Below are 23,082 nucleotides of genomic sequence, written 5' to 3'. Positions count from 1 at the left end.
TCAAGGTTATTTGTTAATATTATATTATTAATAAATATCATAAACAAGAAAAAATTGCTAACATTTCAACATTTTTCACATAAATCTTTCAAAAACAAACATCGATTGTACCAAAAGTGTGTCTCTTATTAGAAAAACACTTCAAAAATTGAATATTAATATTATACAGCAATATGTTTGATAAGTTTGTCGGCAATATTTTGCCACTATTGTATCATTACTGTAATTGTATTGTATTGTATTATTATTATTATTATTATTATTACCAGAATATTATTGCTTATAATGTCATATATATATATAATGCCAAAAGCATTGACGTCAGTAAAGATATTGAATTTTTTTATTTATGTTATTCTGTGCACACATTTAAGGAGCAGAATCTGTTTAAATGTACACATAATGAATGTGTGAAACTGAGTGAGTGAGTGAAAGAGAGAGAGAGAGAGAGAGAGAGAGAGAGAGAGAGAGAGAGAGAGAGAGCACTATTATGTAATGTGACATTGAATTACCAGTACTTAAAAATCTAACTTTTCTTATGTATTGATATATATTTATTAATTCAATACATTAAACTTAATATCAATTTACTTATACACAAAATTTTTTGACACTAGTTTGCTATCATCACTAAATCAACACTAAATATTAATTATATCTTAATTATTTAAAAGCCTATTAATTATAGAGTAATATAACTTATTTAAAATTAATATTTATAATTTAGTAAATTATGTTTGGAAAATCTGTATTTTATAGCTTACATACTGTATACTAATTATATAAAAAGTACAGTACATAATAAAATATTAATTTTTAAATAATAGTTTTATTCTATAATTCATATATTATTAATTCAATTACAATAAATAAATAAAATGTTTGTCGTAAAAGTGTAGTGTTTTTGAAAATAAAATGTTATATAAATAATTGTATTCTATATATAATATATGATAGCATCGAATACCACTTAACAGAATATTCTTAGTGTTATGCAATAACTCAGTGATTTAATATACTATATATATATTATGAATGAATGTATTGGCAATCAAATGTATATACTTTTAAACAAAATAAAGTCAATTAATTTATATTAGACAGACATTCAATGTTTAGAGTTACATGAGATTAGTGTGTCATACAATATACTGTATAAAAATAGTTGAATTATAAAAGTGATTAACATTTTAAGTCAAATCTCTCGGAAAATAACTTATTTTTGAATTTCTCGTATAAATAATTGTTTGAATATATTGTAATTTGATGTGTGTTTGATATACAAATATATTGTAGTGACTATACTCACAGTAGTACTACAGTCACACACTAGAGATTTAGATTTATAACAACAAACTAAACCGAAACAATAAAAATTTTGCTAAACACCCGGAATCGTTGGCCGAAAGAAAAAAAACAACAAAAAAGTTAATTTCAATATATTTTTATATTTAATATAAAAAACTCAATACCCGAAAACCCCGGTACTAATCATAGTAATCTAATTGTCAAAACCGTACCCATAAAAAACTTAGACCCCTATAAATACCGGTTCCGTGATTTGACATCACAAACACAGACACACACTATAATAATGCCAATCCATTGACTAATACTACTATACTGTATGTGTTTGTCGTCTCCTAAATGTCTGACAGTGTTTTTAGTAGCACTACATCTACAACAATGTGTGTCCTAACAGTTATTATACACTACAGTATGTATGGATCGCATCCGCAAACATCGTATCACTTGAACACACGTGGGATGACTACTATTAATACTGTAGTCAATGTGTGTGTGTGTGAGTGAGTCAGTGAGTCTAATACTAATTGAATACAATAGTGAGTGAATGAATATATTATATGTATATATATGTATATATATATATATATAGTATTAACAGTGAGTTATTACAGACATCAATGTTATTGTTGTTGTTGTTGTGCTTTAAATGTCAAACAATCATAACATAGTATATGTGTGTCACTCACACCACCACTGTATGAGACTACCAGTGCTGGTGTCAGTCAATTGCTTTTACAGACAGTATGAGTCAGTCAGCACAACAGTAGTGTTGCGCTCATCGATAGGTCCAAAGATCATCACTACAACTGATCCCATAAACATATAAAGACAAACACACTATGAGATTGTTAGTCCACTTTGGATAGTAGTGTCTCATCAATACATATATCTATTGTTATTATTATTATTATTATTATAGCTTTCATAGTATTTATTAATACAAACAAAACTGATAATTGCTATTTGAAAATGTATTCAAAACAACAACAATAATAATAATAATAACATTTATGTTTTGTTTGTTTTTTGTGTGAATTGTTTTTTATTATTATTAGTTTTGTTTTATGTTATCTTTTTTTTTGTTAGTGAATAATAATAATAATATTATAATAATAATAATAATAATAATAATAATAATAATAATAATAATAATAATAATAATAAACAACAAACAAAACGTTATCTTGTTTTTTAAAATATATATATTAATAATGATATTATTTATGTGAAACAATTACATATGTAATAATTTTTAGCATTATCATTATATTAGCGATATTATTGAATAATAACAATTATGATAATGATATGATATTTAAGTTTATATACTATTTAATTACATGAATAATAAGTAATATCTCTGTTTTTTTTGTAATCACTTTTTATTTGTTTATAATTTATTAGTGGACTATAAATACTGTTATCATATCTCTCGATAGTTTCAATATTGAGTTTAATATGATATTACTTATCAGTGATTTTACTTTTTAGTATTATTTGTTTTAATTTCATGTTATAAACTATAAATACAATTGAACTCAATTTGTCTAACTTTTGTTGTGTTTTTATTTGTATTATAATAATTAAATTTAGTATTAAATTTCAATAATGACAATAATTTCCATTTTAAAAAAATTGTGAATAACTAACTAAATTATTTTATTGACTAAAAAAAGTGATTGTAATATATCTTTCAACTTGTTTTTTGATCGGTTATTAATGACAACACCTGATTGATCCATCAAATTGTTTGGATTTAGAAGATAATAATAATAATAATAATAATTGGTAATGATATCGATAGGACAGTCAATTGATCGATGGGACCGATGATGACCACCACAACAATTGATTGAATCACCCAATTAACCGATTAATAAAATAGACGACTATAACTGCGATTATGTCGTCCCGAAAGTTGGTACGTTGTGTGAGCACGTGCTCGGAGGACATTCTGGACGACGCGCTCAACGAGTTGTCTCATCTGAACCAACGACACGCTGTACTTCGGCAACAATTATTTGCCCGAAAAAACAACCGAAGTGTCAAATATAGGCCTTCGGGCTCTTTATGCTCGACGTCGTCGTCTTCTTCGGCCACCTCATCGTCATCGATGTGCTCATCATTTTCATCGTCAGTATCGGCCACAATGTCGTCATCCGAGTCTTGGGATTCGTTTAGTGACACGGCATCGGATATTTCGATGACACCGATCTCATCGCTTGACTTTCCACGTGTGACCAGACGTTTATCGAAGCCAAAGGTGAATATGTTTCGGCCGTATTGTAAGCCGAGACGATTTTCCTTACAATTGGTATCACATCCGGAGTCTCCGGAGACCAGCGATGATCTCTCTGTTGGCAACACCTCATCAGTCAGTCCACACTTTACAGTCTGGCAGTCTGTCCGAAGTCAACCATCGCCTAAGTATTCGCGGCTAATGTGCGAAAAGGAGAACTTTTCTTCAGCCGACTCTCCCATTAAAGTTAAGTCAAACCCCACGTCTCCCTCCAAGTGTGACCTCTCGTCAGTACTGTTGGACAACACGTTTTTACAATACAATGCAATTAGCGATAGATTTATGTCAAACCAAATGACTGCTCACTGTTCACCAGCTCTGTTGGCCACCAGTTCTCAAGCCATGACCTCATCGGGTGTACTGCTTATACGCTCAAAATCTTTGGACGATCTCAGTCTCTGTTCAACGAACGGTAGTCTAAATCAGCCATTTTTTGGTGGTTGTCAACAGTTGACCGCCACATCCTCTCAGTTATTGCCGCCAAAGCCGAGCCCATCGATGGCCACCTCTTCGAGTTGTGATATGGATAATGTGCTCCAAAGAATCAGTACTTTACAAGTTTGAGTCTTTGCCATTAGGTCTCTGCAATTAATAATAGATACTTATTTTACTTATATTTAGTATCGATTAAACCAATTATCATTGAAATCCAATACAAATATATATAAATATACAGTATATCAGAACAAATTATCTTATTTTTTCATTAATATAATACCTCTTAACCTAATTAGTTATCTATTATATTCTTATGATATAATATAATGTGTACTTTATATGACTTATAATCATTAATGGGATGATAAAACCCTTAATATAATGTATATATTATATATAAATATTATGCGTTATTTTATTTTCATTAATTAGTTTATATAAAAATATAAGAAAGTTATAAATTATAATGTTTTTTTGATTAGTACTTGTTTTTGTAAAAGTTTATCTTATTTTTCTGTAACAAATTTAATTTATTATAAGTTTGTTGCAAATTTACATATTAATAAATTGGAGATATGATGAAAATAATAATACGATTTTCGCAAAAATAAAATTATTTAATAAACAAATTATCAAATAATTTGTTTTTCATATAACTGTAAACCAGTGATTAGTACTTTGTCTATATATTTTCATTAATTATAAAAATAATTAGTTATTAAAATAAAATAAAAAATGTTTATATAATGAAAATGTTTAAACTATGATTCTTTAAATATAAATTTTGTATTATTTTTATACAGAAAAACTTTTTTATGTTTGAATTCAATATACTTAACGTTTAATTAAATAAATTTTTATTTTGAGTATATTTTTTGTTTAAAATAGATGCCAACATTTAGAAATTAATTATATTTTAAAGAATTATCTAATGAAACATTATTTTTATTATATGATACCAATAATTGATACCAAAAAATCAATATCAATGCCTACAAAGTGTTTTATAAATTAATGTTTTTTTAATTGCCAAAAAATTAAGTTTTATGTACTCATTGATAAACCAAATGATTAAGTTATCATTTATTTATGTGATTATCATTTTACTAAAAAATGTGCTATATTTATATTCATTGATTTGTTATTTATTTTAATTGTGATTATTATTATTATTTTATTTAAATTTGTTGTCTAAAAAAATTGTTAAACTAAACGATCTCTTATTTTGTTTATCGACTCAATTCATTAATCATTTTTGTTAAGTCATTATATATATAATTTTTTCTCACTTTTACTTTTTAAGAAAAGTAATTTATTTTATTATTCATTTAATATACTCTAATTTATTACTCCTTTTTTAAAAAAGAACAATTAATTAATTAAATGTTTTATAAATGATAAAATTAAATTAAATTAAAGATAACAAATAAAAACAATATAATTAGATAATGAATTAATATAATGGGATACTAATGCTTTCATTCACAAAATTGTCTGTAATTTAGTTTTTTTATAAATAATTTCTATAAATTTTTAACTGGGTTTTAGTAATAAATTTTATATTTATTAACAACAAATAAAATCTTTAAAATTTTATTGAATTTAAAACATTATTATAATTAATGAGTATTTTTTAATTATACCATATTATTTAAAATGTTTAAAAGTGTAATGAATTTTTTCTTACTGTTATTTTACTTTTTTTTAAAAAACATTTGTAATTTATGAGTAATAATGATAATAAAAAACATGTTTTAAACATAGAAATATTAAATATATTTTAATGTATTAATAATAAAAACATTCATAAATAAAATTTATTATTATTTATTTAATAATATAATTTAATTATTCAATAAATTTTATTTATAATATACTATATTATTATTTATTAAAAATTATTATACTATATATTTATTTTATGGTAAGTAGACTCTGTTAATGTATGTATTTATTAAAATTTTTGATAAATATTTTAGTGTAAAACATAATATAAAGCAGAGAGTCTTAAATAGCGGCGGCGATGCTATTAATTACAAATATCTGGTCAACAGTACGTTGGATTTAAAAGTGACCAAGGACAATGTTGTAGATAATTTTAAACTAAATAAGATTGTAATTGATAATTTTAAAATTATTTGTATGATTGGCCACATAATTTATAGTGGACTGTTGAAAATTAAAAAATAAATAAAAGTCAACTGCAATTATCTGGCAAATCACAAAATTAATTTTTAAAAATTCAATTAATTACAATATTGTTTAGTTTAAAATTATCTACAATATAGCCATTTGTCACTTTTAAATCCAACATATTGTTGACCATATAATTATAATTAATAGCATCGCCGCCGCCGCTGTTTAAGACTTTTTCAATATAAAGTATGATTTTATTTTTTAAAACATTGTTTAATAGAAATTTAGACAAATAGTGTGTGTGTGTGTGTGTGTGTGTGTGTGTGTGTGATAATCTTCATGAATAAAAAATCATGTTAAGAAAATATAATAAAAATGATTTTATTAAATTCTCTAACATTTAATGGAAATATTTTTTATTTTAAAAATTTTTAAATATATTATATCTTTTAGAAATCATTTTTTTTTTGTTTTGTTTTGTCATAGTTGTGGTTATTGTTGTTGTTATTATTGTTTTCGATGATATATTGATTTTTTAAAAGTTAAAATATTTTTTATTATTTCTTTAAATCTATTCACATTATATTAATTTTTTATTATATATATATATTTCTTATTCTTATCCATTTCTATCTGTTAAGAGTTTGCGTATTTAAAAAAAATCCAAAATGCATTATATTTTGATAATACAACTAATGTTTTATATATTATTAAAATTATTGTTTGCAAAATTTATCATAATTTTGATATATGAATAAATATTATTATTAACGGAAATATATATATATATATATATATATATAAATATTAAGTATTGAATGCTATATTATTAATACTAAATATTATACATAGTATAATATAATGTAAATATTATATAATACAATAGCATGAAAATGAAAACAATAAAAATATTTTATATACAGTATTTGAAGTTTAAGCAAATGGTTGTCTCTTACTAATGGACTCTAAATATATGAAATGATAGTTTTATGTCCAAAATATTTGGTTTATTAAATGTCATATATTTATTACATTTATCTTAAATAATTCTCTATTATGTTATTTTATATTAATATTGTTATTATTATTAATAATAATACCATATATTTATTTAATCTATTATTTGATGTGACTTTTGATAATAATAATTATTAGTTAATAAAATATTATTTTATATATTTAATTATTATAATTATATTATTATTTAATAAATATTTTTTTTAATTTAACATAAATATAGGTAATAATGTCTAATATTAGAATAAATTAATAATTTTATTGTAGATATAAATAATTAAATATTACAGTATGCTAAAAAAAAGTAAAATGTATTTATATACTAAACTTAATTATTAATTTCATAATTTAATTTTATAAGTTAAATGTTATTTTTGTTTTTTCTGTTGCTTTTTAAAAATATAATTAAATTAAACTTTTAGTTTCAAAAGACTATATATTTGAAGACTTCATTTATTTTATTATTTGATTAAAGAATTCTTATAAAGAATATTTGAAATTTAAAAAAGAAAAGAAATATATCATTGAATTAACCCATGAATTGAATGACTCGTTGAATGTTTGAATGAATGAAAATTTAATATACAATATAAAAGAAAAATTCATTGTATAGTCAAATTCAATGTCAAATTACTAGGCAATCAATATTTTATTTATATAAATATATTTATATAATGAATTGATATAATAATCGATAATCGATATAATATCTATCACTTTTGTCATATACTTTTATTTTAGTTTTACTTTATTATTTGTTTTGTAATAATTTTTATGAAATCTTTTTTAAAAGATTTATTAGTGACACAAACATTAACTCTATACTATGATGTATACAATTGATGTATTGGGAAATAACATTTTAGAGTATTTTTTAAGTTTATTATTATTTTTAATGACTTTTCATTTATATATATATATATATATATATATATTACACAACAAAAATCAGTAAATTGTTTTAATGGCATTAGAGATACCAATACTTTAATCCTAATTGATATAATCTAATAGTTTATACAATAGTACACACATACAATCAATAGTATACTATATATACTGTATAGTATAATATATAATGTATATAAATGTTGTTGAGATATCTTATGTTAGTACAGTATGTTATATAGAAATTCATTGAATTTTTGGCTCAAATCTTATTGATTGAAATGCTCTCTCTCTCTCTCTCTCTCTCTCTCTCTCTCTCTCTCTCTCTCTYTCTTTCTTTCTTTCTCTGTGATGTATTAGCGTATATAGTATTTGATATTAAATATATAGCCTTTTCTTACTATATGGAGATATTCATTGTTAAAGTTGAAGGTCAGGTATGTGTATATTACATACATAATGTCTAAAGATATACTGTCTAAATAAATCACAAAAAAATAGTAATGTTGTCTTCAACTATGGTTACCATTATTTTTTTAATTTTGTAAAATTTTTGAATTTTTCACATAATCAAAATCATTTTTTTTAAATGTTTTTACAATTTCAAAATACATCGAACATTAATTTTAATTAACATATAAAATAATATATATTTTATTTAATATATTATATTTACATAATTCACAAAATTTTTTAATTTAATTTATTTTCAAACATCAAATTATCGAAAAAATAATAATAATTACACAAATCATCATTTATTTTATATATAAATTTATATATTTATTTTTCTAGTTTGACATTTTGACTGTGACCCAGATTATATTTAAAAATCAAGGTTACATATTTATAAATTTTGATCTACTTATATTTGACTTGTCAATTTATCATTATGATTATAGTTATATAAGTATAGTATAAAAATAAAATATTATATAATACTCCTAACATTTTTACTGTACAAAATATTGATTATAATACTAATATTTATAATAAAACTTTTAACTCTAGAATTTTGGTTAGTTAAATATATTACTTATAAACATATACTGTATATCAATCAAAAATATTATTTATAGTGCTGTATATATTTGTTATGACTGCAAATATTTGCCTTTCAGTTATGTTTCATTAAAAGTTTGTCTGAAATTATATAATCTAATAGAAAAAATGTTTAATCGCATCAATATTGGTTTATAAATATACAATATATAGTATATATATATATATATATATATATATATTATATATATATATTATATACTATACCGGTATATACTGTATATACAGTATATAATGGATTTATATTGTACTACAGAGTAAGTGTTTAAAGATCAATATACTAAATATATTATAGACAGTGATAATAATTTATAGAATTTTTATATATTTTATATAAACATATCTATAATAACATATACAGACAATAATTTTATTTAATTTTATAATAATAATAAAATATTAGAATTACAATTTATTTTAATTGACTCATGATTTTTCTTTGTTATTGAAATTATTTTATAATTTAGATTTAATTAATCACTGGCAAAAAATTATCAACTTATTTTTATTGTACTACTACTATATTGAATATATAAAACTTTATATAAAAGTTATAAACGACTTATCAAATGCATCATCACTTACATTGTGTAGATTATTGACTATTTAATAAAAGTTTAGCTTAAATGTCAACTTAATTTACAATTATTAGGAGAGCCCACCAAAAAGATCAATATATTTATACTATTATAAAAACAATATTATATAAATTAAATGTCACATAATCAAGGTCAACATTTAATGATAAATTTTATAATTTGAGTGAATATCAATTAATCATTGTCATATAATTATATATTCAATTATTTAATAATGATTAAGTGATATACTGTATTAAATAACTTATTTTTCAATTACTAATATATGATATTATTTAAAAATAAATTATAGTTTGCACAATGATTTCAAATTTTATACAAATACAATAAAAAGAAAATTTTATGCAAATGTTTTTTAAGTATCTTTAAATCTATAAATAATAATAATAATAATAATACAATAACAATAAAATTATTGAGGCTAATTTAGATTGTATAATTGCCACGTTTTTAATTAGTATTAACATTAGATTTAAGCTTTTTAATTAATCGGTTTTATTTTTTATTGAAAATAAATCTCATTATCATAAACAGTACATTCATAGTCTATATATAAATTTATATATATATATATATATATATATGCTAGAAATGATAATTTATATGATAATGATAAATATAATAATGCTAATAATTTTATATTATGAAAGTACAGCATAAAAGATAATAAGCGTAAAATAAAACGTATTTTATACAGTACATTTTGTTGTTTTATAAAAAATAAAAAATTTAATTATATAAATTTATGTTAATTATGTACATTAATATTTAAAAGGCTAATAAACAAACCATTCAACATTATAATAATAAAATAGTTAATTATCTGTAATCATTAATAATTTTATGACATTAATGTTTAGTGTCGTTGATATTTTGAAAATTAATTTTTAATAATACAACAGCATTTATAATAAAATGGTTAAAATGCATTTAATATATTACATAGGCTTTATTATATATATCTTTTTAAAAAGTAATATAAATAGCAATATATAAAATCTATATAAAATATTAAATGCATTTAATTAACGGTAATTAATCAACAAAACAACTTAGTATTAGTAAATTATTGTAAATATTGAGAATATTGTTTATCGTATAATTTAACTTGATTAGATTATTCAAAAAAATATTTTAAACCTTGTTAAAATTTAAATATTTAAAGATTATTTGAAAACTTAAACATAAAAAATTTAAATAATTGAATTATTAAAATGTTAGTAAAATAAGTAATTTTTAGAAAAAATGATATGTTTATTATAAAAATTAAATTTAAACACAATATTTCATAAAGATTTACAAACTGTAGATTTATTAATACAGTATTAGTTACCACTAAATAATTACCTAATGATTATTATATCAATATTATATTTAACAAATTATACTCTAACAAATTAGTGTCATAAATAAAAAATTTATAATTATATCAACATTTTAAAAATTAAAAATTTATCAATCAATTTTTAAATATATTTTTTTTTGTTAAATTTTATCAGATTTTAATAGTTTTGTAAAGTTTATCATAATTTTATTATATTTTATAAGAATTGAATATTAAATGCATTAAACAATAATAGATGTCTCTATTGTTTGTATGTATGTTATAGTTATTATAGACAATACTGTATTGCAATCACATGTGAACTCAGTTTTGAATTATTTATTTTTATTTCAAATCATTAATCGATTTGTTTTGTTAACAATAATTGTTTGTCAACTGATTATTGTTGTCGTTGTTGACAATGAAAGACAATAACAACATCTCAACCAAAGACACTGAAACTGAACGGACAATAACAATGTCAGACAAAAGAGACATCTTCTATACGACAATCTTATCGCATGTAATGTCAGCCGACGGCCGACACTTGGCCTGCGGTCTCAAGAGGGGAAAGTTAGCGGTGTTTGACATCCAATCAATTGTTAAACAAAATCACGAATTGGACGCCAAAGCCGAAGACGACGAAAACTTGGTTGATGTTAAACCATTGCGAAGACCTCAACATTTAGTGGACATCGAAACGCCGGTCTATTCGGTGACAACAATTGGCCACAACTCACAGTTTGTCGTCGGCGGCAAAGGTTTGGATTAACAGATATGTTAGAGAAATGGGTTTTTATAGTAATTGTATTTTTTAGGTCAACTTCAAGGATGGGTTAGAGAAGACAACGAATTGACCAATGAGTGGACCATTCATTTGCCGGCCAATGACTGTATGGCCAACACTGTTGCCACCACTGATGACATGATATATACGGGTTGTGGCGATAATAATGTCTACGGCTTTGATGTCGAGACACATAAGCAAATCCATCGATTATGTGAACACAACGGATATATTAACTGTATATTACTAGCAAAAGATGGCCAACGGCTGTACTCGGGTGCCGAAGACGGTTCGGTTCGTATTTGGGATCTTAGATGTCCACGAAAATCGGTGTCCACTTTTGAGCCGTACAAATATAGTGATCTTCAACGGCAAAAATATGGCAATTGGATCGGTACTGTCGAGTTGGTCTCAAACGATTGGCTTCTGTGCGGCGGCGGACCGCACCTTAGTCTGTGGCATCTGAATATGTTGTCCTATTCGACCCGATTCGTTACCGATAGCTCGACCAATGTTGCTGTCGTTCACAACGATTACATTATAACGGGCGGCAATACTACTGGTCTAAACATTTGGGAAATAAATGGCGAACTCAAGTCAGTGTTACCGACGGCCACTGACAATGTATTCAGTATCGCTACTCATCAGTATAAACAGTCAGCCGATACAGGCATTGATCAAGTGATCAGTGCGGCCGGTATGAGCTATAAAGTGGATGTCTGTACCAATTGGAAGTATAAAGATTTTGAATTAGTTGTCTATTGAGATCTTATTGTTATTTAATAATTATTGACATTTTGTTAGTGATAATAATTTTTACTCAAATCACATCATATAATCATAACTTTATATACAATTTTATTAAAAATATATAGAAATCATTATTTAAAAAATTGATTAAATAAAACGTTAAAATTATGATTACCGTACTGTTTATATACACTTGGGTTAACAATTGATTTTAGTGGGCGCAACCCAACCGCCGAATCTTTTCTCTAATTCCTCGGCCACTGCAATAGTCAAGTGGTCGTTGAATGCTTTAGCGATAACTTGAACACCGAGGGGTAAACCTTGAGTGTTGAGACCTAAAGGTACTGAAGTAATGGCCACTTGAAGGCAATTGAAAACTGCTGTATAGACACAGCTTCGGAAATTCAAAAGAGTAGTATTCAGTTTGACTTCGGGATCCGGTTGCGGTGGAAATAGTAGGACACCGTCATCACCTGACAAGTGATCACACATTATAACATTTATAAAATTAGATAATTTGTCAATTTTTTTGTTACCCAATAGTTTGTGAAGTTCTGACTTTAATTCTTCGCCCAATTGCTTATATTTAACTAAAACGTCATCTTTTGGTGGATTGGCGTCAAAAACTGAAACACAAATAGCTTCGAGACTGTGTTCAGATCCGCCATAAATAGATTTCAATAACTCCATCATTGGATTTATTTTTCCCGTTCTGTTAGTTAATTCTTCAGCAAACGGTGTTATGCCGTCCACTCTCATAGAGCTCTGCCATATGAGGAATGAGTGTTCAAATTGTTTTAAATTAATCTCTTGAATGGTTGCGCCCAAACTTTTTAAGTGATTGACACAATCGTCGATCGCTTTGTGTATCTGAGGACTGACACGTGAGACCAGAGGATCATTGATTTCATACATATAGTAAATCTTAAGTTTACTTAAGTCGACTGTTTCATCCAATTTAAGTTTCGTTACGTTATCGCCGAGAAATACTTTAAGGACTGGCTTAATGTCAACCGCGTATCTAACCATTGGTCCATAGGATAACATTTTGAGTCGCTTTTCGGGATATGGTGGCCAGTGATTATCAGTTGGAACTAATTCGGGTGTAGTACAGTGTCCGAATACACCGCAATAGAAACACGGTATACGTGTGGAGCCGCCGATATCCGATGCGATACCTACTATAGAGCCGGCGGCGGCAATCAACGATGCATTACCACCAGTACTACCACCTAAACAACAACAAGAAGTTTAAATTGTTATTAACAATTAACAGGTGGTGTAGTGTCCATAATAATTACTGTCCATACCTGGTATAATAGACTTGTCGTATGGATTGTATGTCTGTCCAAATGTCTTATTGTGTGCATTCCACCACATCAACAGTTCGGGTACATTAGTCAAGCACACAGGTATGGCACCGGCAGATCGCATGTGTCTCACAGATCCGGCGTCATCAGTGGCTTTAATATCTTTACGTGTCGGACATCCAGAAGTATATCTCATACCCTTAATGGCAACACTGTCTTTGCCTGAAAATGGGATTCCCAACAGTGGTTGCGAATCAATTGACAATCCATTGAGAGGTGGATTACCGGCTAATTCATGTTTGACTCGTTTGTCCACTTCGATGGCCTCTTCAATGGCCAGTTCGTAGCGTTCGTCTATTACAGCATTGATATGCGGCTAATTACCGGTAATTGATTGTTAATAAAAAAAATTATATAACTAATTAAATACCAGTAAATATTACATAAAAGTATTACTAAAAAACCACTAATATATGGGTTTTTTCTCAAATTTGACGGATGTTTTCAACCTTAAGATAATAAACCATTGAATACCTCAACAATTTTGATGCGATTGATGTATGCTTTGACCAGATCTTCACTTTTTAACTAAATTTTTAAAAAATAAAATAAAATTTACAATTATATCAAATATATATGAAATAAATAGTGTGCCAATACTTGTCCCGATTTTATTTGTTTAGTCAAATTGACGACCGGCTCCAACAGTAATCTATCGGTAATCGGCGGTAAATACTGTTGTTTTGATGGATATATGAGACCAATTATTTTGGCCATCAAATCAAATACTAAACGTATACATTGTTTGAGATGATATATTACACAAACCATTGTTAGTGAATATTAATTAATATAATTTTATTTAAAATTATTGTAGTTTTTATGTACAGTATGTGTGATGTTATTGACTGCGATATAGAAATAGAAAGTTTGTATTCAATGTATACTACAGTCTAATACTGTATTGCATTGACTAACAACTCAAATGTTAACAAATATAAACATTAATAAAATAACAAGTTTTGTAACTTACAAATTGTAAGTACCGGTAATTTCCCAGCATTTTGCAGTTTATATGTGTGTGTGTGTATGGAATGTTCAAATTTTCCGTATGTAATAACTTTTATTATAATATAAACAATTTTTTTCACATTTACACTTTAAATTTAAAAGTATGGAAACATTTTTTTAATTAAAAAATTAGATTTTTTTTTTAAATATTTAGATGTCTAGTGTCTAGACTCTAGACTAAAAATTAATATTTTCATCAATTATAATCGTAAAATTTACTAATGAAAAAAAATATCTCTGATAAACAAACTAAAAAATAATAAATATTTTTAAATGATTTAATATTTATAAAAAAATCAAGATTATCATTTTTTTTTTAAAAAGCCAACTTATTTTAAACACTTAAATGTTGCACAAAAACAATAAATATCATAAATGCTAAATGTTATTGATTAAATTTTAAATAATTTAGTATTATGATGAATACATAATTTTTTTAAAAATTATAACAAACTTAATACTTGTAGTACAATTGCTACTAAAATTATTATAATTAGATAAGTTATGAGTTAATTTAGATGATAAAACTTTTAATCATATAATTAAAATGTACTCAAAACATTTGTTAGATTTATTTTTTTTATAAATTATTTGGCAATTTAAAAATAATTACGGAGATAATTATTATAAAAAAATATATTTATTAATAAGTATATGAGATTATTATTTACTGATTAAACAATTTATCTAACAATAATGGAATAAACATATATATTGTAATTAAAGTTATTATTGTTATTATTGATATTATATAAAATACAGTACTAAGGAAATTATCATTATACTACTGAAACATTGGAACAACAGTTTGTATATATTAGAGACCATACGGTTAATAAAGACCCGGCTATTAATGTTACCAAAGGAGGACAACACGCGCAACAATACGGTGACCTATCTATTGGCAAACTACCCGTCTCTATGTTTTTGGGTCAGTGTCTTAGTCATAGTAGTATTATATAACTTTTTATTAATTTAATTTTTATCTTTAATTTAAAGGGAAAACTAATCCAAAATATCCAATTAAAAGACCAATGATTGCTAATCCAAAAGCTGAAGATTTAGTTAATACAAGAGAAGTTGCCATAAATTTGCTTCAGAAACGTATTGAAGAAACTGATGATTTAAATGAAAAGCAAATGTAATTTACTTTAAAATAATTATAAATTTTAAAAAATATATTTATTATTATTTTTTAAATTACAGATATGTTGACAAATTAATACAACTATTAAATAACAGAAAACTTGTAGACAAACACTTCGAGCAATACGTTCATTCAATTCAACATTTATTAGGCATTCAATCATTTAATGATATAAACAATGTTTTGATTACAAGACAAGAGCTCAATAATAGACAGTGTTATAGACAACTTGTCGACACATTTGACGATAAATGTCTTAAAATAAATAAGGTATTTAGTTATTAATATATTATTACTATTTATTAAAACCATTTTCATTACAGAATAACTATGTAATGCAAAAACTTAATGTTTTTGTGAATATATGCGAGAAATTAAATGAAACCAATGATGTGGACAACGCTGTCAATGCATTGATAATGTATTGCAATAACAACTCTATGTCATTACAAGTAGAAAATATTGTGTAAATTTGTTTTAATAAAAAATATATTATTTTCAATAATTATTTCTATTAGAAAATAATTTTTAGCTATAAAAATCAAATGAAATTTATTTGTATAATAATTAATTTATTAAATATAATATATTATAAAAACTTATTGCTGTACAAAAATAATAATTGTCTTAAATACTAAAAGTTATTTTCTAAATTTTAAATAGTATCATGATGAATATTGTAATTATATATAAAAATTATATTACAAACTAAATTACATAATTAAAAGTTAGTACTTTTATGTCGTTTGCACTAAAATTATCACTAAAATTATTATCATATTTTGTCACATGCAAACAATTAGTAGATAATTTTGAGAGACCGATAAATTATAATAAAACTTTTGACTTATATTTATATAACTAAACTAATACTTATATGATTTAAATTATTGACTTTAATTAATATTTATTTTATATATATTTAATAACATTTATCTACGTAATTACTTGTAAATTGCCAAATAACTTTTAAAATTTAACAAATTTTGTTTTCAGTATTAAATATTCTGTATTATAAATTAATAAATATAAAAAAAATTGCTGATTAAACAATTTATCTAACAATTGCATGGAATAGACACATATTGTAATTAAAGTTAGTAATACTATTTTATAATAATAATACAACTTTTAGATTAAACCAATGTATAATACCAATGACCTTGCCTAATCAATAATATTTATTAACTTATACAAGTACTGTATCAATAAAATAATAACATATGATTTAATTTAGATAAATAAAAATATATTTCATTAAAATACTTTAACACTACCAATCTTTAAATCCTCGCTTTGGTCTATAATTTTTTAAATATATAGATTATTAGTATTATTAAAATTTGTATTATATAAAATATTAAGAAAGTTATCTAAAATAAAATCGATTTCTTAAAAAATATGAAACAATATATACAGTATATATAAATAGAATATATAAATTAAAAATCTTATTATTAAATTTTTAATTTTAAAATAAGTTATAACTTTACAAAAAAATAATAATAAAATGAAATTAATATTAATTTTATCTTTACTTTATTGTACGGCAAATGCTGTCCCAATAGAAGAATATGACTTTAATGGTACCAATTGGGTGGTATTGGCAGCGGGAGGGGGTATGAGTTTGGAGTATGCCATTGAAGTCAGTAATATTTACACTAAATTCATATAAATATTTTTGAATATATAATGATAATATAGTAAATAATTATTGAATAAATTTAAATCATATTAATTAGGCGGATATATATCACGCCTACCAAGTTGTCCGCTCGCGTGGAATACCCGAAAAAAATATAATAGTAATGAATTTGGATGAAGTGGCTAATAGTAAATATAACCCAACACCTGGTGTTGTAGTCAGTAGACCGGATGGACCCGATGTTTATCATGGAGTACCTAAAGACTATATTCATAATGATGTCACACCATTGGTATGTTATTTTTCATCACTTTTTTGTTGTGTTTTAATTTTTTTTAAATTTATAATTTAATATATTTTTTTCCGACAGAATTTCTTAGCCATACTTCGTGGTGATCCAGTATTGGCACGAAATGGCAAGAAAGTGGTCAAATCGGGACCCAATGATCACATATTTGTATATTTTATGGACCATGGTTCACCTGGTATTTTAATTATTATTTAAATTTTTGTTTAAACAGTATTTTAAAAATTGTATTTAATTGAAAATTATTTGTTTTTTAAATTTAGATATAATATATTTTCCAAAAGATCAACGATTGTATGGCGAAGAACTAAATAATCAATTGATTGAAATGTATAAACAGAAAAAATTTGCAAAACTTGTATTTTATATCGAGGCGTGTGAATCAGGTTTTTATATATTATATATTATTATTAATAATATTATATTTGATTTGATTATATTTATTGAAAATAAAATTATTTTAAATTTAAATAATTAAACATTTTCATTATATTGATATACTGTATAATAGGTTCAATGTTTTCAAAATTGTTGCCAAAAGATATCAATGTATATGCAGTGACCTCATCCTCACCAGTAGAGTCCAGTTATGCCTGTTGGTATGATAATAAAAGAAGAGACTACCTGGGTCAGTTTATTTTATAAAAATTTTAATTTTAAATTGCATTTAATTAATATTATTATATTATTTATTATTATTATTATTATTATTATTAATTGTATGAATATTATAGCCGGATATTTCAATTATCATTGGTTGACAAACAGTGAACAAAGCGACTTAACAACTGAAACACTGGAACAACAGTTTGTATATATTAGAGACCATACGGTTAATAAAGACCCGGCTATTAATGCTTCCAATGGACAACACGCGCAACAATACGGTGACCTATCTATTGGCAAACTACCCGTCTCTATGTTTTTGGGTCAGTCATAGACATAATAGTATTAATACAACTTTTTTTATTAATTTAATTTTTAATTTAAAGGAAAAACTAATCCAAAATATCCAATTAAAAGACCAATGATTGCTAATCCAAAAGTTGAAGATTTAGTTAATACAAGAGAAGTTGCCATAAATTTGCTTCAGAAACGTATTGAAGAAACTAATGATTTAAATGAAAAGCAAATGTAATTTACTTTACATTTATTATAAATATAAAAATATATATTTTATTATTTTTTAAATTACAGATATGTTGACAAATTAATACAACTATTAAATAACAGAAAACTTGTTGACAAACACTTCGAGCAATACGTTCATTCAATTCAACATTTATTAGGCATTCAATCATTTAATGATATCAACAATGTTTTGATTACAAGACAAGAGCTCAATAATAGACAGTGTTATAGACAACTGGTCGACACATTTGACGATAAATGTCTTAAAATAAATAAGGTATTTAGTTATTAATATATAGTATTATTACTATTTATTAAATGCTATTTTTATTACAGAATAACTATGTAATGCAAAAACTTAATGTTTTTGTGAATATATGCGAAAAATTGAATGAAACCAATGATGTGGACAACGCTGTCAATGCATTGATAATGTATTGCAATAACAACTCATTACAAGTAGAAAATGTTGTATAAAATTGATTTTAAAAATTCAAGAAAAATAATAAAAATATTGTAAATGCTATTAATATTTTATTAATAAAAGTAGATTGCGGTACATTTAAAACTAAAATATGGAGTGTTTAGATTAAGTTTAGATTTTACTATTAATAAAATTAATTAAAAAATTGTGGTAATAAAAAAATAATGCATTTATTTTTGAAAAAAAATTGAAAAAAATTTAGTATTTTTTATATTATATTATAGTTATTGCATTTTAAGCATTTGATTAGTCAATAATCAAATGTGTAATAAACAAATTGTTCACCTAATGGTTAATAACTTTTAACATAAGTTTACATTATATGAACAGAAGTCGGAGGAACCCAACCACCAAAACGTCGTTCAAATTCTTCGGCGACAGAGATAGTCAAGTGATCGTTGAGTCCTTTGGCAATCACTTGTATACCAAGTGGTACACCATTAGAGCCCAGTCCTAACGGTATTTGTGTGGCACAGACACGCAAACAGTTGAATATTCCGGTATACATCACGTTTTTAAAGCATAGTAATGTTGAATTGGTTTTAACATAACTGTCCGGATGGGTTGGGCATAATAAGACACCATTGTCACCTATGTTAATATATTTTAATAATAATATATATATATATATCAGTCATTTGATTAATTTCAAATATAATACCTAAGCTTTGGTGCAATTCTGTGGTCAACTCGACGGCCATCTTCTGATATTTCTGTAGCTCTTCATCTGATGGTGTGTTACCTTCAATAGCGGCCACAACTAATGATTCAATGGTGTGATTAGATCCACCGAAAATTGATTTAATAATTTCAATGTAAGGGTTTATGCGACCGTTTCGATTGGTTAGCTCTTCACTGAAAAGTGGCACTCCTTTAGTCTTCATACAAGCAAACCATATGTTAAATGAATGTTTAAATTTGTCTAATTTTAGTTCTTCAGTAACGGCACCTAAACTTTTCAAATGTCTTAAACAGTCGTCTAATGTACGACGAGTCTCGTTGCTAACCGGAGTCATATCGGGATCAGGTATTTCATACATGTAATATACTTTAAGTTTACTCAGATCTACAGTTTCATCTAATTTTAGTTTAGACACATCATTCCCAATGAACACTTTGAGTGCGGGTTTAATATCACTGGCGTAGCGAACCATTGGTCCGTATGAAAGCATTTTAAGTCGATCGGCAACAAATGGTGGCCAATGACCGTCCATTACTCCCACTTCGGGTGTTGTAAAGTGTCCGAAAACACCGTTAAAAAATGCGGGAATTCGAGTTGAGCCGCCTATGTCTGAGGCTATGCCTAATACCGAACCGACCGACGATATTAGCACACCGTTACCGCCAGTGCTCCCACCTATTCATTGATTATCAATATTTAATTTTTTCTATATCTAAAATACAAAAAAAAAATTTTTAATACCAGTGACTATAGATTTGTCGTACGGATTGTATGATTGTCCAAAAACTTTATTCCTGGTGTGCCACCACATCATCAATTCGGGTACATTTGTAGTACATATGGGTATAGCACCGGCAGCTTTTAAATTTGTCACTACTGTCGCATCTTCGTCGGCCACAATATCCTTGCGGGCAACCAAACCGCACACCGATTTCATTCCTTTAATAGATATGCCGTCTTTACCCGAAAACGGGATTCCCAACAGTGGTTGCGTATGAATGGAGACACCAGTAAGCGGTGAATTGCCGTCCAATTCATGTCTGACCCGTTTGTCCACTTCGATGGCCGCTTTAATAGCATTTTCATAGCATTGATCGGCCACTGCATTGACGTGCGGCTAATTAAATAATTAATAAAAAATTCGTTTATAATTACATTAATAGATTTAATTTTGAAATTGTTTTCTATTTTTACTTTATTGCATACTTAATAATTTATCAAACTATACACAACTATATTTTTTTATTGCCAATAAAATTTTATAATATAATAATAATATGATAATAATTTATGTATTTTACTTTATTAAGTAATTTGTGTTTAAGTTAATTACTAATTATTATGGATTTTATGTTTGTTTCTAAGTCTACATTATACATTAAAATATAAATTAATACTAAAATAATAATCAAAAAATTATCCATAGATATTATAAACTATATAGTATATACTTAATTAATATCATATATCAGATATTATATACAGTATATTATAAACTTTAGACATCACTAATCAAATATTTGAAAAATATTTTTTTTAAATATTTTCAATAGATTTAATGTGTGTTTATCTCTATTATACAGACTGAATGTCACAGTTTTTTTACTAATTTTTAATTTTTGACTTCAAATTCAAAATAAAAAGTAGAATATGATTTAATTTTTCAAAAATATCTTATTTTTCAGCTAAATTGGTATCAATGGCTGACAAAAAAATTTTTTTAGATAAAATATTTTAGTGAATAAATGAATGTGAAAATGAGTTAGTATTAAGTGGGTGTGGGTAGATAAGAGTGGGTAATAAATTAGATGATCAGCAACAAATTTGTGTTAATGTAGTTAAGTTAGATAAAACATTTTAGACACAACACTAAAGTATAATTTTTAGGTTTAATGGTATAATTTAATGTTTTTTTCAATAAATTAAATATTTTTCAAATTAATTATATAACTTTATAAATAAATAAATAATGTATAATTTTATAGCAAATTTTATATAATATTTTAATTAATAATTAATACCTGAATTAATTTGATGCGATTAATATAAGCATTGATTAGATCTTCGCTTTTTAACTGTTTTAATAGTATTAAAATAAAAAAAACAAATATTTTGTAAAAAAAACAAATTATTGATATATTTATTTATATGGTTTGATGTTTGCAATTACATGTCCAGATTTTATCCGTTTAACTAAATTGACCGCCGGTTCCAACAATAGTCGATCGGTAATCGCCGGTAAATATCGTTGATGTGATGGCATAAATAGTGCCAATAATTTAATAATTAAGTCTAATATTATACGCAATAAACGATGAATAAAATATGTCATATCCATTGTTGTGATGTTTTTTACAATTATTATTAATATATTAAGTTAATACTGGAAATCAATAATTAGAAATTATATATCATATAATTTATAATATATATATATATATTATATGTATTTGAATAACAACTTTTGAAACATAAATTAACTCATAGACTGACAGTACATAATAATAATTTATTATTGTTATTGTTAACAAAATTTTGTAATACACAATCTTTTTTCCTAATAATTGAGATTATAATAAAAAAATTCAATATTATTAATAATTTGTCTAATAATGCACAGTAACAACACTATTAAAATAATAATAATTATTAGTAGTATATTAAACTTTAATTATGTTAGTTTTAATTAGTATTTAA

General features: G+C 24.8%; 5 protein-coding genes across 5 annotated transcripts; 3 read left to right on the top strand and 2 right to left on the bottom strand.

Annotated features, from left to right (window-relative positions):
* Nucleotides 1–11,365: 11,365 nt before the first annotated feature.
* Nucleotides 11,366–12,623, top strand: LOC128955317 (THO complex subunit 6 homolog). Its single transcript, XM_054300978.1, has 2 exons — nt 11,366–11,832; nt 11,890–12,623. Exons 1-2 carry the CDS (start codon nt 11,493–11,495, stop codon nt 12,621–12,623), a joined length of 1,074 nt encoding a protein of 357 aa, XP_054156953.1. The 5' UTR covers nt 11,366–11,492.
* Nucleotides 12,624–12,697: 74 nt separating this feature from the next.
* On the bottom strand, nt 12,698–14,893 carry LOC128955265 (fatty-acid amide hydrolase 2-A-like). Its single transcript, XM_054300916.1, has 5 exons — nt 14,579–14,893; nt 14,453–14,506; nt 13,919–14,294; nt 13,145–13,840; nt 12,698–13,081 (listed from the first exon to the last, which is right to left on the bottom strand). Exons 1-5 carry the CDS (start codon nt 14,747–14,749, stop codon nt 12,807–12,809), a joined length of 1,572 nt encoding a protein of 523 aa, XP_054156891.1. The 5' UTR covers nt 14,750–14,893; the 3' UTR covers nt 12,698–12,806.
* On the top strand, nt 14,810–16,345 carry LOC128955976 (uncharacterized). Its single transcript, XM_054301656.1, has 5 exons — nt 14,810–14,846; nt 15,759–15,920; nt 15,989–16,130; nt 16,196–16,287; nt 16,338–16,345. The coding sequence occupies exons 1-5, from the start codon at nt 14,810–14,812 to the stop codon at nt 16,343–16,345; spliced, it is 441 nt and encodes a 146-aa protein (XP_054157631.1).
* Nucleotides 16,346–17,646: 1,301 nt separating this feature from the next.
* LOC128955975 (legumain-like) lies at nt 17,647–19,696 on the top strand. The gene is made up of 9 exons (XM_054301654.1): nt 17,647–17,781; nt 17,879–18,073; nt 18,152–18,266; nt 18,352–18,474; nt 18,600–18,716; nt 18,823–19,017; nt 19,081–19,222; nt 19,286–19,496; nt 19,556–19,696. Exons 1-9 carry the CDS (start codon nt 17,647–17,649, stop codon nt 19,694–19,696), a joined length of 1,374 nt encoding a protein of 457 aa, XP_054157629.1.
* Nucleotides 19,697–19,894: 198 nt separating this feature from the next.
* On the bottom strand, nt 19,895–22,765 carry LOC128955046 (fatty-acid amide hydrolase 2-like). Its single transcript, XM_054300678.1, has 5 exons — nt 22,556–22,765; nt 22,407–22,460; nt 21,127–21,502; nt 20,365–21,060; nt 19,895–20,294 (listed from the first exon to the last, which is right to left on the bottom strand). The coding sequence occupies exons 1-5, from the start codon at nt 22,721–22,723 to the stop codon at nt 20,017–20,019; spliced, it is 1,572 nt and encodes a 523-aa protein (XP_054156653.1). The 5' UTR covers nt 22,724–22,765; the 3' UTR covers nt 19,895–20,016.
* Nucleotides 22,766–23,082: the final 317 nt, after the last annotated feature.

The sequence above is a fragment of the Oppia nitens genome, unplaced genomic scaffold (assembly GCF_028296485.1).
Source record: "Oppia nitens isolate AA-2021 unplaced genomic scaffold, nextdenovo-longstitch-racon4-pilon3 scaffold2_pilon_pilon_pilon, whole genome shotgun sequence".
Classification (NCBI taxonomy): Eukaryota; Metazoa; Arthropoda; class Arachnida; order Sarcoptiformes; family Oppiidae; genus Oppia; species Oppia nitens.
This window is presented reverse-complemented; position numbering and strand designations above follow the sequence as displayed.

Excerpts from the sequence above, each read along its gene's own strand:
- LOC128955265 (XM_054300916.1), bottom strand. The coding sequence starts at position 14,749 with ATGGTTTGTGTAATATATCATCTCAAACAATGTATACGTTTAGTATTT. Across the intron at positions 14,507-14,578 it reads AACAAATAAAATCGGGACAA|TTAAAAAGTGAAGATCTGGT; the intron begins GTATTGGCACAC and ends TTAAAAATTTAG. Across the intron at positions 13,082-13,144 it reads AGAACTTCACAAACTATTGG|GTGATGACGGTGTCCTACTA; the intron begins GTAACAAAAAAA and ends ATCACTTGTCAG.
- LOC128955976 (XM_054301656.1), top strand. The coding sequence starts at position 14,810 with ATGTGTGATGTTATTGACTGCGATATAGAAATAGAAA. Across the intron at positions 14,847-15,758 it reads CTGCGATATAGAAATAGAAA|GAAATTATCATTATACTACT; the intron begins GTTTGTATTCAA and ends TACAGTACTAAG. Across the intron at positions 16,131-16,195 it reads GATTTAAATGAAAAGCAAAT|ATATGTTGACAAATTAATAC; the intron begins GTAATTTACTTT and ends TTTAAATTACAG.
- LOC128955317 (XM_054300978.1), top strand. The coding sequence starts at position 11,493 with ATGAAAGACAATAACAACATCTCAACCAAAGACACTGAAACTGAACGG. Across the intron at positions 11,833-11,889 it reads GTTTGTCGTCGGCGGCAAAG|GTCAACTTCAAGGATGGGTT; the intron begins GTTTGGATTAAC and ends TGTATTTTTTAG.
- LOC128955046 (XM_054300678.1), bottom strand. The coding sequence starts at position 22,723 with ATGGATATGACATATTTTATTCATCGTTTATTGCGTATAATATTAGAC. Across the intron at positions 21,503-22,406 it reads ATCGCATCAAATTAATTCAG|CCGCACGTCAATGCAGTGGC; the intron begins GTATTAATTATT and ends TTATTTAATTAG. Across the intron at positions 20,295-20,364 it reads AGAATTGCACCAAAGCTTAG|GTGACAATGGTGTCTTATTA; the intron begins GTATTATATTTG and ends ATATTAACATAG.
- LOC128955975 (XM_054301654.1), top strand. The coding sequence starts at position 17,647 with ATGAAATTAATATTAATTTTATCTTTACTTTATTGTACGGCAAATGCT. Across the intron at positions 18,074-18,151 it reads ATAATGATGTCACACCATTG|AATTTCTTAGCCATACTTCG; the intron begins GTATGTTATTTT and ends TTTTTCCGACAG. Across the intron at positions 19,497-19,555 it reads AATGTCTTAAAATAAATAAG|AATAACTATGTAATGCAAAA; the intron begins GTATTTAGTTAT and ends TTTTTATTACAG.